Genomic DNA, 16,897 nt, shown 5'->3' with positions numbered 1-16,897 from the left:
AAGGTTTTATTTATTTACTTTTAGAGAGAGGGGAAGGGAGGGAGAGAGAGAGAGGGAGAGAAACATTGATTGGTTGCCTCTTGCACGTCCCCAGCTGGGGACCCTACCCACAACTCAGGCATGTGCCCTGACCCAGAGTTGAACCAGCCAGCTTTTGGTTCACAGGAGGATGCCCAATTCACTGAGTTACATCACTCAGGGCTGTCTTTTTTAAGTTGCAGTATAAAGTGTAACAATCTTAAGTGTACAGCTGATGCATTTTTACATAGGCACAAGCCAACATTCCCAAAACTCACATCAATATACACATTATGTCCTTCCCCGCCCAAGGCTCCCTTGTACCCATCCCTCAACATCCCCAGAGGTAATGTGTGATTTAATTGCTGTTTATGTAGATGAGTTTTGTCTGTTTTTGAGCCTTACCTTGTGACTGGGAACAGAGAGCATGTACCTACTCCCTGTGCTTGACTTGGTTAGCCACAGTGCCCATTCATCCCGTGAGGTTTAGCCATGTTGTATGTATCGATAGTTTATTTTTCATGGCTGTATACTATCCCACGATGTGAGCACACCAGAGTTTGTCTCTCCATTCTCCTGCTGATAGACCTTTGTGTTGTTTCCAGAATTCGCCTACTGTGAATAAAGCTGCTATGAACATTATCTATTGTGCATGTTTCTAGGTCACTGGTTTTCAAGCAGTGTGCTGCAAGAATTTTTTCAAAAGAATTTTAATAAGGATGTTTAAAAAACATTTTTATTTATTTCAGAGAGGGGAAGGGAGGGGAAAATATCGATGTGTGGTTGCCTCTTGCGCAGCCCCCACTGGGGACCTGGCCTACAATTCAGGCAGGTGCCCTGACTTGGGAGTTGAACTGGCAACCTTTTGGTTCACAGGCGGGCGCTCAATCCATTGAGCCACACCAGCCAGGGCTGCTGTATGGATTTTTTAAAACATGCAATACCTGACTCTTTAGTCAGCGGCATTGACTTCTTTTCTCTTAGATTGTCAAGTTAAAAAAAAAAAAGATAACAGCCAACACAACAATAGCTGTCTGGTGTGAATGAATCAAAATTATACCTATTTTTGAATCAAAATTATTGCCTTGATCTGTATGGCTCGATTGGTTGGGGATTGTTCAGCAAAGCAAAGGGTTGCGGGTTTCATCCCCCTGTCAGGGCACATGCCTGGTTGAGGGTTCAGTCCCCAGCTGGGTTGCACAGGAGAGGCAACCCATGGAAGTTTCTCTCTCACATCGAAGTCTCTCTCCCTGTCTTTCTCACTCCCTTCCCCTCTCTCTAAAAATAAATACATAAAAATCGTTTTAAAAATTATACTTATTTTTGTCAGATCAGCAAAAATATATCTATCTTTTGATGTGCTGCAGGATTTTGGTAATTAGTTTATGGGTACCATTAGATGAAAAAGGTTGAAAATCGCTGTTCTAGGTGGATGCATACCCAGGAGTGGTTGCTGGGTTGGTGGTGTATGTTTAAACCTTAGGAAGAACTGCCAAACATTTCCCCAAAACCTTAAATCTCCCTTTAAGTGAGAAAAAAAAAATAAACCTCTACCTCGTTATTGTGAGAGACTTAATAGGCGCTCAATAGTGCTGGCTTCTGCCCCAGCTCATGTCCTCTGCCCCGTCGGAGGAAGGACAAGGAGGTTGGCAAGCACCGAGGGGCGGCGCCCGCGGGGGAGGAGAAACCTTTCCCACACAGCAGTCAAGGCCCACACTTAGGGTGCGGGCGAGCCAACCTTGGCGCTCATGCCCTGCGTCCAGATCCTCCTTCCTCAGGCTCAGCATGCGCCCTTGGCTGGCTGGGCGTTTGCGCCGAGTAAACTGCGAGTCACCGACGTTTATTGACCACTGTGTGCCAGGCTCTGGGCGCCCAAGAGCGATCGACATAAAGCCTCTCACCCCCTAAATTACTCTGCGAGACGAGGGGTCGCATCGCGAAGGAAGCGTGGGAACCGAGCTGGCCACAGACTTTGTCTGCCGCCCACTTGGTTTCCAGCCAGACCCTGGACTTCCCCTGAACGTTGCTCGAAAGGAACAAGGAAAAAAAAAATCTCCTTCGGGTCGCAGCAAGAACTTAGGTCGGTCCGGAGGGAAGGTCCAGCGGATCCAGACCCCCAGTCCCGGGCCAAATGCCCACCCGGGCTGCCCAGCTGCCCCGCCATCCGCGAAGTCCCGCCCCCGCCGCCTGGCCAGTGGCCCGCAGCCCTGGCCCTGCCCCTCCCTCCTTGCAGGGAGGGTTCCGGGTTGTAGGTGGCGGGCGGTGGCGGTCGGTGACTGTCCGCAGGTCACCGGGTCGTGGCTACCCGAGGTAAGATCGCCGTCCCGCGCACTCAGTCCTTTGGGCCCAGGGCGCACGGACGCTTTTCGGGGAGGCGGCCCGCGGACGCAGGAGCCAAGTGGGACTCGGAATCCGCCGGGGCGCACGGGGTGCGGGGCACGAGGGGCGGGGGAGGAGACAGGGCGCGTGGGGCTCGGGGCAGCGAGGGCTCCACGCGCCGCGTCCAGCTTGGGGGGTCGGAGGTGGGTGCGCGGGGCGTCTGCTCGGGCCGCGGCGGAGGTGAGGCCGTAAGGAGACGGCCCCGGCGGCAGAGCTCCTCCCGCCGCCCGCAGGCCCGGCGTGACCCCGGGGCGAGGCCTACTCCGGGGGCACCGACCTCAGGCGGCTGCGGCGGCGCCTGGCGTTCGAGGGGTACCGCCCCGCTCTAGTTTTCGGAGGTGACAGCCGCTCGGAGGAGCGGCCTCCCTCTCCCCCTCCCCCCGCGGTCCTGGGCCCGGCCCAGAAATCCGGGAATCCGAGCCGAGGCGGCGAGGCCTGGCCTCTCCCGTGCGGACGGCTATTTCTTTCTCCAACGCGCTCCGAGCCCCAGGGCAACCAGCCGGCTCCGACGCCCGTGTTCTCCGAGACCGTGAAGAGGGGCCAGGGAAACAGTGGAAGGAAAACAAACAAACCCAGAACGACGTTCTCCATACAGATGTTGTGGAGCCTCAAAAACATCAGGAAGGGGAGTCAGTGACCTGATGCCATGGAGGGCACGGTTAGAAGGTCCTCGGCCGGCCGTTTCTCACCGGAGAAGGGACTAAATGTTGCCTCCGCCAAGGCACAGCCTCACGTAGCAACACGCAGCACCAACCTCCCCACCCCCGCCCAGGTCAAGCAGTGACCTTGCCCCCTCCCTGAGCTTGAAGGCAAGGGACTGTGTGAGTCTCGCGGGCTGCAGGGCCTCCATGCCCTGCAAAGTATATGGGGAGCTGCAGCACGGCAGGAAGTCAGTCCTAGGTTCACACCCTGTCAGGGCCACCAGTCAGCTGTGCAACCTGGCATCGCTTCTGCTCTCATGGGATTGTGGCAAGGATTAAATGGAGGAAATTTAGGATGTGTCTGCTTGTAGTGGATCCTCAATAAATGTGAAAAATATGGGCTTCCTTTCTTTTTGGTGGGATCATACATATCAGAAGGCCCTACCCCCCAAACTCTGAGTCTCAAGGGCTGAGGCTGGGATGCAGAAGAATGTAGCACTTTTCACCTGGTATCTTCCTGGATGTCATGGGAAGGAAGGAGAGATGGGTCTATTAGGTACCAGAGTTGTTCTTTGCTAATCTCCTGAAGCCTCTGAGGACCCCTGCCCCACCTCCCTGATCCTCTTGACCTCTGTCATGAGCACTTGCCTCACCAGGAATGTAGCACCTGTTTGGTTGGCAAAGCAAGTCATGCCCTGTGCGGCCCTGTTTCCCATGTGATGAGGAACTGGTGAGCTCAACTGCTTTGGGGCACTCTCTGCGCTGAAGCACTGTCTCCTAGAGGTCTCACTCAGGCCTGCCACCCACATCTCCACTCCAGCCTGGCCTTGTCCTTGGCCCCTTCCGTCTCTGAAAACCCATTTGGACATCCAATAGCATCTCAAGCTTCACTTGTTCAGAATGGAGCTCTGGAGTCTCCTGACATTGCTCCTCCCCCTGAATTCCCTGGCTGGCTAAATGGCACCATCCATCCACCCTGCACCCAAGGAGTCATCCTTGATTCTTCTCTCTTCCTCACCTCCCAAGTCCACAAAACACCAGGACTCCAGCCATCTCTTGCCACCTCCATGGTCATCATTCCAGCCATACCCGTCATGTGTTTGTCTGTGGCCTCCTGACTTGTCTCCCTGCTTCCATCCTGGCCCCTCCACAATCCAAGGTCCTCACAGCTGCCAGAGAGGTCTTTGACATAAGTCCTCTCCCTTCCCTGCTCAGAACCCTCCAATGACTCCCTGTTTCCCTCCGAGTAAAACCTAACATCCTTTCCTGTAACATGATAGATATGTGAGTCCCTTCCAACCTCCTTGGCCTTGATCTCTGCCCCTCCCCCTATCTTTCTAAACCTGGCCCACCTGGACATGCTTACTATTCCTTAAACATGTCAACCTTGTTCCCACCTTAGGAATTCTTACTTGCTGTGCCCTCTGCCGGAAACAGATCTCACAGGGAAGAATGGCTCAGATCAAATGCGGCCAATTCAGAAAGGCTTCTCCGAATGTCCCAGTTCAAGCAGTGTGCCCTTCTGCATGGGCTCTTTCCCATTATCCTGCTTTATTTTCTTTGTAACCTTTATTACTATCCAGGATTCTTCTTTATGTCTATGTTTACTGATTTGCTATCTGTCCCACAAAATAGAATATAAATTGGATGAAGACAGAGATCTTGTCTCATTCCCTGCTGCTCTCCCCAGGGGTGAAGCAAATAAGAAACAAACGAATGCATCTATAATTGCAAATTGTGGTAAGTGCTACATAAGCAACTGACAGTAATTGCTTGTATTTGAGGCACTTGTAAATTTCAAGCTTATAAGGCAGAACTGTATTGTCAGAACAAGCTCTCTGAGCAATTTCAGGGGTGAGGATAAGACTGGTAACTTGCCCCAGGTCAACAGTGAGTTCAGGGCAGAGGAACTCAGCCTCCTCTCCTAAGCACGCGTATGCAGCAAGCTTTAAATGGACAGCCTGCAGTAGTGCCCTGGGAAGAACCTGATCCCGAAGACTGCAGTTCCCTGCTCCCCACTAACTAGCGAACCCCCTTCTTTTCTTAGTACTTTATTTTCTTTCTTTCAAGTAGGATGGATCCCATGATTATCATGTTGGGCTACTTTTTTTTTTCCCAGTGTACCTCCAAAGAACAGCGCCTCTAGGTGGAGCCCTCTCCCTCTCAGCGGCTAGGGGCGCACACAGACCTTCCACTGGCCAGAGCCCTCTGTCACTTCAGAACCTGAATAGTGATGACGGTTGCCGAGGACAAGACTTACGAGTACATCCGCCACCATTTCCGCAATTTTTACCATATCCATGTTCTGGAGATTCTGCCTTACTTGTCTTGCCTCACAGCAAGTGACCAGGTGAGCCAGGGCGCCAGCCAGACTGCGGGGGCCAGGGCCATGGATTTCGGAGTTTCACCCAAGCCAGAGCCAACTCCTTCCTTGTTGTCTATTCCGCTTTCTGCCCTTGTCCCTTTTCTAACTTTCAGAATGAAGTGTGGTTTGGGGTGGCCTTTCCCACTTTCCTGGGCTCCCTCTGGTGTCGTTTTGGTGTAGTGCTCGACAACGTGGCCCTTGGCCGCCTGAAATTGTCGAACTCTGGGCCCCTCACCAACTTTGCCAGAACTGTCTTTGTCTTTATCTCGTCTTTGTTCTGGCTCAGTTTAGATTCCATTCTCCTCGTGGGACCCTGTTCTGGTATGAAGCCCAGGGCTCAGCTTTGAGAGTTTATGAGTACCAGACCACCCTAGCCCCCTCAGGGCCACCTGGGGGCCCCTAGTGAAGTGGCCCAGACCCTTCCCAGCTTTCGCTGTTCTTAGATTGAACCCCCCTGTTCTCTGCTTCTTCCCCACAGATGCTGGTAGCACCAGTTTGTGGCTGATTGGGGTTTGTGGGGATACCTCGTTACCTTGTTGGTTTTTTAAAAAGATTTTATTTATTTTTAGAGAGAGGGGAAGGGAGAGAGAAAGAGAGGGAAGGAAACCTTGATGTTCTAGAGATACACGGATAGGTTGCCTCTCTCACACCCCCAGCTGGGGACCTGGCCAGCAACCCAGGCACTTGTCCTGACTGGATATCTAACCGGCAGCCTTTCAGTTTGCAGGCTGGTGCTCACTCCACTGAGCCACACCAGCCAGGGCTCATTGTCTTGTTTAACAGTAAATGTTTTCTGTGGGATTTTGTTCCTGCTGTCTGCTTGCTTGTTTGTATGTGGGAATTCAGGTGGATTTTAAAACTGCAGCTGATTCATTGTCTCGGAGTCTCCCCAGTCCCTCATCTTCTCCAGGTCTTATTGTTGGCCTCCCTTTTCCATTATGTCCTTCTTCATCCGCTGTTTCCTACACACCTTTTCCTCCTAGGCTAATCTAAGCCTTTTTGCCTTAGAGGCTGTATAAACAAACCCCAGGCTTTGGCATCAGACCAGCCGGGTTCAGATTTCTGCCCCACCGCTGTAGGATCTTTGCTGCCTTACTTCTGCAAAGTCTGCGTTTTCCTCCCCAGCAGAGTAGGAATAATTGCATTTGCATGAAATAAGATAATTCACGCAAAGCCCTGAGCTGGAGGGCCCAGGAGAAGGAAGAGCCTTTTTCCTGGTAGCTGCCTTTAAACTTGACCTTAAACCCTAGCCTTGTCCTGAGTTCTGACCTAGTTTCACATGACTGCCCCCCTCTCTGCCGCTGTCCCCTCTGGAGTGAGGAAAGGGCCGGGGCCACCTGGCTTGAGCAGGGCCATGGGCTGTGTCTTCCAGGATCTACTGCGTGCCCACTACAATCACAAGGGGAACCGGAACACCATCTGGGAACTCTTCAACAGCCTTCAGCGGCGGAGTGGCTGGGTGGAGTCTCTCATCCGGGCACTGAGGGCCTGTGAGCTGACTAGTCTCGCTGATGAAGTGGCCCATGTCTACCAGAGCAACCTGCCCTGTAAGCCTCCTGTCCTGGGCCTTCTCTTGGAACTCCTGTCTGTTCCCCTAGCCTCCACTCTCCCTGTCCCCTCACTCCTCTACCTCTTCCCTTCCTCTGTCACTCCTGGGCAGTAGACAAACCTGGGTTTAGATCTCAGCTTAGCTACTTATTAGCTGTGTCCCTTTGGCCAAGCCCCTTGACTTCCCTGAGCTGTGGTCTTCTCCTCTGTAGAACGGGGCTAATGGGAACATCTGCCTCAGGGGGCTGCAGTGAGTGCCAGGGGGGGTTGGCTTGTCTAGTGCTTAGGTGGGGCCGACCACCTCCCATCAAGCCTCCTCTCATTTTTGTGGCTGTGACCTTTGCCTCCCTCTCCTGTTCTCACTTCCTCCGTCTCCTCTCCCTCAGTTTGCTTTCTTTCTCTGCCCTCCTGTCTCCTCTTTCCCTCCCTTTGCAGTCTCCTTTTTCTCCCTCATGGGTTTCTTTTCCCCTCATCTCTTCCCATCTACTGGTTTCCCTCAGAGCTTTCTAGGTTCCCCGCCCCAGTTACCCCTTAGGTCCACTCCATACTCCCAGCCAGGCCAAATGCCCCTGGGGGGTTTTGTGAGGTCAGGGTCTGAGGAACCAAGACAGGAAGAAAACACAAGCCAGCCTATTTGTATTTCCAACTAGAGACCACGCCTGAAGCCCTGCCTAGATTTGTCCCCCGTTTTCCCCTGCCTAGAATATCCCGTTTGTCTTCCATCGTTTTTCTCTACCATCTGTCCTCGCCTCCCTCTTCTCCTTTCAAACATGTGTCTTCATTTGTAGGGATTAACGGTGATTCCCTAAATACAAACCGCTGTGGTGGGGCCAGGGCTGAGTGGTGGGAGTTAAAGAGAAAGGACTGAGGAAGAGACAGCATCAGGTCAGGGGTCAGTTGGTGGTGACAACCACCCATGAGGAGGAGAAAGCCATTGGGTCCCAGAATGCCTGGGGACAGAAAAGCAGTGACTGCTGACCCAGTCTGGGCGGTGAGAGACCAGTGAGGCACCCCGCACTCTCCCCTTCCGTCTCACTCCACCTTTCTCTCCTTGTCCTCCCCAACCCCTGCCTCCCTCCCATGCCCGCCTCCCGCTAAGTGAAGCTCGTGTCCTCTGAGGAGTGCATTCTGTGCCAGGGCGGCTCCTGGAGCTGTGGGATTCCAACAGCCATGGCCCTGAGGGTCGGTCCAAGAGCACCCAGGCCTCTCTTGTCCCTGGGAACACCCCCAACTCCTCCTTGACATCACTATATCTTTGTCCTCCAGTGAACCAAAGATGCCCCCCGGGGCTGTTTGAGCCGCCGTCAGCTTCTACTGAGGCTCCAGGGCCCTCCATGCCTGCTGTGGCCCCCAGTGCCTCCCACGACAGCTACAGAGACAGGGAGTCAAGTTACCCCATGCCTGTCCAGGACACTCAGTCGCCAGCATCCCTGGGAGAGGTGCGTCCTCACCTTCTGCCTTCTGCCCTGTGCTTTTGTGTTGCCATCTGCCTACTTCTGCTCACCCCGCCTTCCAGCAGTCCTCTCCGGCACCCCACAAATTGTGCCTACTCTCTGCTCAGAGCCCAGAACACAGGGCTCCCTAGTGGGGATCTGCCCCAGACCAGCTCCCAGACTGTTGACCAGGGCTTCACTCTGTGGCAGCCCCAGGCTTCTCATCAACCAGCTGTGAGGTCCCAGACTGAGGCCTTTGCAATGGTACATGTGAGGTGTTGAGGGACCAGCAGCTGACCAGATGAGGGGGAGTGAGGGGCCAGAAGGTGATGGGGTAGTGGGTGGATGGTGGAGCTATAATTATTGCCAGTAAAGTGAAGTTTCGTAAAAAGATGACTGATCCTATTGGGATGTGATGAATGGGCAGCGGGCGCCCAAGAGACACAAAACCGTGGACGTGAAGCCCAAGAAAGGGGTCTATGCAAGGGTCTTACAGAGGGGGACCCTTCTACAGGGACAGACAGATAGATAAGGACAATCCAGGGGATGGTGCGCATGTGTTTTCTATGAGGTGGGTTGAAAGTCACTTGTAGACAGAGGGTCTGGCAGTGACCAAAACCACGACAGTAGCTTCCTTGTTTCCTGTGCCCCGTGATGTGGGCTGAGGTCTGTAGAAGCTGCCCCACGAGCATCAACTGTCCTTTACTAGCTCCGGGGAAGAGCAACTGCTTCATTCATATTTTCCCTCTTGCAGAGTTCACAGAAGGGCCCACAGACACCCAGCCCTGGGACTGTCCTGAGGAGGCCCAGTAGCCCCCAGGAGCCTTCCTCTGACATGGCAGCCCTTAGCCCTCAGCCCTCCAGTGGGCCTCAGGAGCAGGACACAGAACCGGGCAGTACCCCCACAGAAGGTATGTGTGGAATCTGGACTTCTAGGGCCTTTCTGACCTCTGTGTGAGGGTGAGGGTTAGAGTTATCCCTCTGGCTTCCTTGGACAAGAGGCAAGGGTGGGAATAAAGGGAGTGAGTATACCCCAGGGAGCAACCCAGTTCCTTAGAGGGTGCATTGGTTAGCATGTGCTGTATAACAAACAGTCCCCAAAATTTAATAGCTTAAAATATGCCTATTTATTTAGTTTATGATTCTGTGGGTTAGCAGTTTGGGCTGGTTCAGATCTTGGCTGAATTCCCTCTTGTGTACACACTAGTGTACACATAAGCTCTGCTTGTGGCTGTTGTCCGGGGCACCTTGGTTCTCTTTCATGAGTCCCTCATCCTCCAGCAACAAGCTCGTTTGGTGGCACCTGGGGCACAGGCTCAAAACTGGCACAGTGTTCCTTCGGCCTCTTCCTGTGGGCCAAAGCAAGTCACGGGCCAGCCCAAAGTCAAGGAGCAGGGAAACACTCCATCCTTCGATGAGAGGACTGACAAAGTCACATTGCAGAGGGTGTGGGTACAGGTAGGAGAAGAGAATTAGGGCCACTTCTGCTCTCTACCAAAGGGACTCTGTGGGGATCTGCCAGCACCTGGAGGATAGTACAGAAGGGAGAGGATAGGGCTGGGTCTGCTGTTGGCAGGTGAGCCCTCAGGCACGGCCCTGCCCTGAGATGGTCTCTGGCTCCCAGCAAAGCACTAAAAGTTAGCCCCCAGAGGAAGTATGGTCTGCATCAGCCAAGGGCCTGATCCCCACGCCACACCTCAGTGTTCTCCCTCAGGAATACAGAGCTGTCCACTCAGACCTCCCCCTCCCACCCCCAGGCTGGCATCTCTCTGCACCACTATGTCCCAAACTGTGTTCCATGTGACGCTGGTGCCCGGCCAGCCCTCAGTGCCACTGGGGCAGCCACGAGGCACGTGAGTAGTTAAAGGCTCAGAAAAGCCATCTTAGTGCCTAGACTTCTGTCACCTCAAAAGTCTGCCCCAAGCACCCATTCACATCTTGCAGTGTCAGCTTGCCATGGAATACCTTTCAGGAAACGCTGCTGTGTACCTGAGAGGCAAAGGGCACTTCGAGTTCAGTCGTGTGTGGACAGGTCCCATAGATTCTGTGGTGCTACATTTGGGGCGGGGGGAACATCACAAGGCTGCCTGGCCTTTGTCAGCCGTAGGGCCTGGCATGTGCAGTCTCAGAGTTCCCGGGGAATCCTGATATAACGGCCTTATGGACCATCACTTCCTGCTCCCTCCTGTTTCCCCCAGGGCAGGCCCTTTTCCCAGGGGTGGCTTGGTGCCCACATACCCCCACCTCAAGGCCTTAGGTCTCCTAGGAGATTTGCACACACTGGGGGTTGGTTGGGCCACTGGGACCACATGACTGGTGTGAGCTCTGCTGCTTGAGCTGTCCTGCTGCCCCTTGCCCTGGTCCAGGATTGCTCCTGCTGGGGGTGGGGCGGGGAGGAAAGATGGCAGTGGGAGGAATATCCAGGATTCCACCAGGCTAGAGAAAAGGTGGAAAAGGCAGACACAGGAGGAAAGGGGGGGTCTCCCAGGCAGGAGAAGAAAAAGCGGAGCAGATAATTAATGATATTCAAGCTCCTAGAGGCTGTTGGAGGGACGGACCATTTTGCCCTTGTGAGGGAACAGACTCAGTGCTGTAGGCCAAGGTGTGAGGACAGACACAACCAGGGATGTGCCTGCAGCTGTTGGGCCTTTAGGCCTGGGAGCAGTGACCAAAGGGACTGTGGAGACTCCTCCATGGGTAGGAGGCTGGGAGGCCTTGATGCCATAGAGATGGTGTGAGCTGGGGCAGAGGGGCCTTCTCCAGACCTCTGATTCCAGCCCTCCTGTGGGTTTATGTTTCTCCTTTAGTGTCGCCACCTGCAGGCACGGCCTCCAGCCTTACATCACCTCATGGGCCTGTATCTCCGACTGTCTCCTTCCAGCCCCTGGCCCGTTCCACCCCCAGGGCAAGCCGCTTGCCTGGACCTGCAGTGTCAGCCCTGTCTACTGCCACCTCCTCCTCTGTAGGGGGTGCTGGTGGCCAGGCTGAGGCTACCATCTGCTCCACTGGGGTAGGGGTGCCCACCAACTCTACGACCACCAGCACAGCACCCTCCAAGGCACCCCTCCACTCAGCATTTACCAGCACAGTGCCTTCTAACTTGCCCACCTGCTCAAAGCCTCCCACTAATGTGCCCACCAGTCTACCACCGTCCAAACTGCCTATCAACACAACACGTGCTGGCACAGTGCCACCCAAGGTACCTACTGGCTTGGTGCCTGACCACAGGATGCCCACGAGTTTGGTGCCCAGCAAGGTGCCTGCCAACAAAGCACCCACCATCAGGAGCAGCAGCAGACCCACAGAGGTGAGTCCTCAGCGCTCCTAGCAGTGACCAGGCCCCTTCCCTAGCCCTGTCCTTGGACCCTTCCCTGTCTCCATTCTAGGCTGGTCCAGGGCCTCATTTAAGGGTATAGGGACAGCTGAGAAGTAGCCTTATCCAGACCCCACACTACTCCTTTAGAGTCATAATGATCATTAGAGCTCTTAAGTGTGGGTGCCTCAGGAGAGTCCGGCATGGTGGGCCACCCCCACTGGTCACATGCATTAATCCATTTAGATTTCACAGCTCCCTGGTAAGCTTGGTAATTCCATTTTGCAGAAGAGGAAGCAGTGAGGGATAGGATGGGATGGCCTGTTGGCTGCAATGCTTTGCTCTGGCTCCCCGTGACCTGGGTTTTACTGACAGCAGTCCCAGCCCATCCAGTCTAGGCAGCTGCTCTGACCCAGCAGCCCTCCCACAGCTGTCCCCCCTCTCCAAGCTTGCACATACCACCCTACTGCTGCTGTCTGCCCAGAGGAACCAAGCCCACGGAGCCTCTTGGGTGCATGGCCAGGCCTCTGACCCTGTGGCTGGCTACTCCATGGCCCTCAAGCCCAGGCAGAATGTTGATGCAGGATGAGGCCACACACCACCAACGGCTCCCAGGGGTGGGGCTGAATTCACCGGCAGGCCAGTGAGTAGGGACCGAGCTGCCCTGGAGGTCACCACCAATGCTGTTGCAGTGCCTGGGTCTCCCTTGTATTGCCTGCCTTCCTGTACTGTCAGAGGGCTGGCTCCCCGAGAGAAGGTGGCTTCCTAGGCACTAAGGGCTGGGAATTGTGAGGTTGGGATGTCAGTTCATGCCCTGGCCTAGGCATGGGGTCGCACAACCTGGCTTGTCCCCCTGTCATCCCCAGTTCTTTCTATCCTTTCTCTCTTTTCTTTTAACCAGGAGACACCAGTGTCTCCAGCGACCACAGGTGCCACCGCGGGAGGCAGCTCATCGTGTGCAGACAGAAGCTCTGACAGCTGGGGCTCAGGGCCAGAGCTGAGCAAACCAGGCAGGCTGTCTTCCCAGGACAGCCAGCCGTTTTCCGGCTGCTCCGAGGACCTTGCCATTAGCTGCGACTCCTCGGGCCCAAAATCTAACAATGCCCCAGAGGAGAACGAGTACAGTTCGGTGAATGGCCTCAGCATCCATGTGGCCGAGGGTCCCAATGTTGATCTCATGGCGGGCAACCCTGGGTTGCATGCTGTCCCTCCGCACAGGGCAGAGAAGGAGGAGGAGTCCCAGCTCGCTGGGACAACAGCGCCATGGGCTCCATGGGCTCCATGGGCTCCATGGCTCGGGGCAGCTGCTGCCGGGGCACTCCTGGTCACACTGCTGGCTGTGCTGTACCGGCGGCGCCTAGTCCAGTGAGGCCCCTCTGCCCTCCCCACCATGTATCTGCTCCCTTCCCTTTGGCCTGAGTCACTGAGCTGGTCCCATCCACCTTGTCCCTTTCTTGGGACTGGAAGAGGCTGGATCAGAGGGGACTCGGGTCCGCAGCCCGTGTGGAGGCTGGACCATTGCCAGCTGAGTCCTGGGAGACATTTCTGTCGCAGCTGGTGTGCCCTGCAGCTCCCTTACCATCCTTGTCTTCCTGGGCCCAGGGCTGCACCATTTCCCCAGACCTGCCACCTGGCAATCTAGGTTGTCACCCTTGTCCTCTGGAGGAGGTGCCTCCATTTAGGAATTATTTCTCTTTGCCCAAGCCCATGGATCAGGAGGTGCTGCTGAAGAGTTCAGGGGGTTGGTAACACCCAACCCCAGCCCCACCCCCACCCACAGTCCTGCCCTGGTCCCTGGCCGCTGACAGCAGATGTCTGGGAAGAGGGATCCGCAAGACCTCACTCCTGGCCCCCAGCAGCCCAGCCTGAGGCCATTGCCCTTGACAGCACCCTAGAGAACACCAGAGCTGCTTCTGGTCCTCCACTCATGCCAGGCAAGGGTGGGGAAAAGGTCTGGAGGTTCTGGTGGACCCCTGGGACACCTGAGACAGCTGCTAGGCCTGAGGATACCCTTTGAAGCCCCTTCCCAGTTTCCTCACCGCCCCCTTCTCCTCTTTCCCTTCCTCTGGTCCCCATCCCCGTGCAGATTGGGGAGGGGCCCTTTGAGCAGGGGAGGAGACCTTCTGGGCAGAGCTCAGGTCAAAAGTTTGGACTTCAGCTTCACCCCTTCTGGGCTGTGTGGCCTGGGCAGATGATCTGACTTCTCTGGTCTTGCCTCCCCACGTGGACTGTATCGTGGCTCATCCTTCACTGGGTTCTAGTGAGATGGAAGCATACACGCTTGTGTCAAGTGCCTGGCCGAGAGCAGGTGGCCACTAAATGCTTCTCCCACCTCTCCCCTGCCCACCCCAGTACAGATGATGGCAGGAGAGGCAGAGAGCCAGTTGGTAAGGGTGCAACTGCAGTGTAGGGTAGCCTAGGCCTGAGTCCCGCTCTGCCTCATCACTGTGCTCTTGGGCAAGGTGTTAACCTCTGTGCGTCTGTTTTCTTAGCTATGAAAGGGGGATGAATAGTAAAAATAACAAGTAAATGAATAAGTATATATATATGTATTTCTCCTAGTGTTGTTGTGAGGATTAAATGAGTTTATATAAATCTAAGAATGGTTCCTGGGATTTAACTAAGGGTGGGAAACGTGCTACTATCACTGTTCACGTAGGAGGGGCCAGAGCACTTGGCGGTACCTTCAGAGGCAGACTCAGACCCTGCTGCTGCCTCTCACCACCATTATATTTGCCCCGTACTTTATCCTGTGTATAATTGGAGGATTGTTAGGGATTGGGGAGAAAGGCACGTCCACTGAGGCAGCCCTGCAGGGTGAGGGCTGAGATGCCCTCCAGCAGCCAGATGGATTAGGTGTCCTTGTGGGTTCTTTTCAGGCAGCCATCACAGGACACGGGGCAGGCAAGGAGCCTTGGGAGCCGATTCCATTTCAGGGCTCTGCAAGGGACAGGGACTAGAACCCTGGAGAGGTGAGGGGTGTCACTGACAGCCCACCCCAAGCTGTCAGCCTGCGGGGGTCTGCACTGTGCTTTGGCTGCTGCAGTCTTTCTTTGCACTGCCCCAGGGGACTCTGGCAACCTCTACCTTTAATGACCTCTGCCTCTACCTCTGAACTTCCCTTCAGCTCTCACTCCGAACCCAGTAATTTGCACACTGAAACGAGGAGGGGTCCCTACCCAAGCTGCCTGTACAATTCCCTGTCACCTTTACTTTCAATCTATCCTCTGTGCTTCCCCCTCCCTCCCAGGTAGCCAGGTCAGTCAGTAAACAATTCATGCACAGGTACTAGTTGTTGTTTTTTTTAAATTTTCACCCGAGGACATTTTGTTCCCATTGCTGTTAGAAAATAAGGGGGAGAGAGAAACATCTATATGAAGGAAATATTGATCAGTTGCCTCCCGCACACGCCCCGACTGGGGAGTGAACCCACAACCCAGGTATGTGCCCCGACTGGGAGCCTAACCTGCAACCTTTTGGAGCACCGGATGATGCTCCACCGGACCGGGCGCCCAGGTACCAGTTTTAATGCATTCCCCTCCCAGGGTATCTTTGGAAAAAAGTTTCTCAAGAAAGTAATGTGTAACCCCAAAGAATACTGTTTAAATGGTAGAATTTCAAGCACAATGACCAGTGTATCAGATGGCACTGGGCCTCTGGCTCCAGCCCAGCCTTTAGCCCAAGGTGAAGTATGTTTCCCCGACAGTGTGGGAGGTACTGTTGGGTAAAGTGTGTGGGAGGCATTCAGGCACTTTTCAGATTATTCTGCCCAGAAGCCCTGCCTCGGCCTGCACTGAACAGCATCCCTATTTTGGCTGTTGTTAATCTGAGGGCCTCTAAAATGCCACCTTAAGTGCTTCCCAGCTTCTGCTGAAACGAAGTTTATCTCAAAGCTTAAGAGCTGTCACCGCTTCTCTCTAGCTGGAAAACACGTGTGGACCCTGCTTGTTGACTTACTAAATCCAGACCAATGCCACACCCTCACCCTCCTTCCCTTCTGGATGTGCTCAGGTTTAATTGAACTTAGGGGAATTCCTAGTCAAAGATCAGGAAATTACTTTTACCCTACAGGCCTTAGATTATTCACAGTTTCTTTTAAGAAACACTTTTTGTTATGGAAAATCTTCAACACACAAAAATAGAATGTAAGCTACCACTTACCCTACACTTGCTGTGTGCCAGGCACTGGGCTAAGCACTTTACATGTATTAACTCCTTTGACCCTCACAATGACCTATGAAGTGGGTACCATTATGGCCCAATTTACAGTGAGTCAGCAAGACTGGGAGGGAGGAAGGGTCAGAGGGGACAATACAAGGGAAAACTCTGGACTCTGACTCCCAGAGCTATATGTTCTCTATGCCCATGATCCATAGCAGATTGGGTGTCTGGAGCCCAGGACCCCATTTAAAGTGAGGTTTCAGCCCTTACCCGTGTGGCTCAGTTGGTTGGGTATCATCCCACAAAGCAAAGAGTCACCGGTTCGATTCCTGGCCAGGTCACATGCCTTGGTTGCGGGTTCAGTCCCCAGTTGGGGCACACGCAGGAGGCAATCAATTGATGCTTTTCTCTCACATTGATGTTTCTGTACCTCTCTTTTCTCCCTCCCATCCTCTCTCTCTAAAAATAAATAAATAAAATCTTGTTTTAAAAAAGTGAGATTTCACACCGACACATCTCTGCCCAGTGTGCCAAGATCTGCCACCTGCTGTAGTCGTGTGAATGAATATAGTCTTAGGGATGTTGTACAACATGACTATAATCATCAGCGCGTGTGTCCAGGTTCAGTGGCCTGAGGCTATGTGAGGCAGGGCAGGGGCACAAGCCCGGCATGCCAGTTCTCTAGAAGCCAGGTTGGTTTAGGAGACATTGTTTATTAAAGGGTTTCCCTGAACTGGGTCTAAGACCTGAAATGAGGAAAACATCTCCTTGCATACCCTGCCATGGTTGGGGATGGCTCACCAAGTGTGGGGACAAAGAAGCTTTCATGTCACCTCATGTATTTTTACAATATTTATTTTGTACCTACTGTGTGCAGAGTACTGAGGAAGGCTTTAGAGACACAGAATAACACAGCAAAGACCCACCCTAAGAGTCCCCTTCCACCACCCATTGTTTCCAATACAATAATGAGTGGTCTAAAGGGGCGTTCTGAAGCATGGAAAGGGATGGAGGGGGAGACAAGTGTTGTTTTGATCAG

At 53.9% G+C, this 16,897-nt stretch overlaps 1 protein-coding gene across 2 annotated transcripts; it reads left to right on the top strand.

Moving 5' to 3' along the window:
- Positions 1-1,735: 1,735 nt before the first annotated feature.
- On the top strand, positions 1,736-16,337 carry MAVS (mitochondrial antiviral signaling protein). Of its 2 annotated transcripts, XM_024559564.4 has the most exons (8): positions 1,736-2,328; positions 4,674-4,778; positions 5,158-5,388; positions 6,776-6,950; positions 8,218-8,390; positions 9,139-9,295; positions 11,192-11,691; positions 12,599-16,337. In XM_024559564.4, exons 3-8 carry the CDS (start codon positions 5,272-5,274, stop codon positions 13,064-13,066), a joined length of 1,590 nt encoding a protein of 529 aa, XP_024415332.1. In that variant the 5' UTR covers positions 1,736-2,328; positions 4,674-4,778; positions 5,158-5,271; the 3' UTR covers positions 13,067-16,337. The 2 variants fall into 2 exon arrangements, with proteins under 2 accessions (XP_024415332.1, XP_024415334.1); XM_024559566.4 differs by lacking the exon at positions 4,674-4,778.
- The last annotated feature ends 560 nt before the right edge of the window (positions 16,338-16,897 follow it).

Source organism: Desmodus rotundus, unplaced genomic scaffold, assembly GCF_022682495.2.
Source record: "Desmodus rotundus isolate HL8 unplaced genomic scaffold, HLdesRot8A.1 manual_scaffold_224, whole genome shotgun sequence".
In the NCBI taxonomy this organism is placed as follows: domain Eukaryota; kingdom Metazoa; phylum Chordata; class Mammalia; order Chiroptera; family Phyllostomidae; genus Desmodus; species Desmodus rotundus.
This window is presented reverse-complemented; position numbering and strand designations above follow the sequence as displayed.

Bases quoted from the DNA above. Each gene is read 5' to 3' on its own strand.
- MAVS (XM_024559566.4), top strand. From the start codon at position 5,272: ATGACGGTTGCCGAGGACAAGACTTACGAGTACATCCGCCACCATTTC. The intron at 6,951-8,217 runs GTAAGCCTCCTG...TTTGTCCTCCAG, and splicing joins CTACCAGAGCAACCTGCCCT to TGAACCAAAGATGCCCCCCG. The intron at 9,296-11,191 runs GTATGTGTGGAA...TTTCTCCTTTAG, and splicing joins GGGCAGTACCCCCACAGAAG to TGTCGCCACCTGCAGGCACG.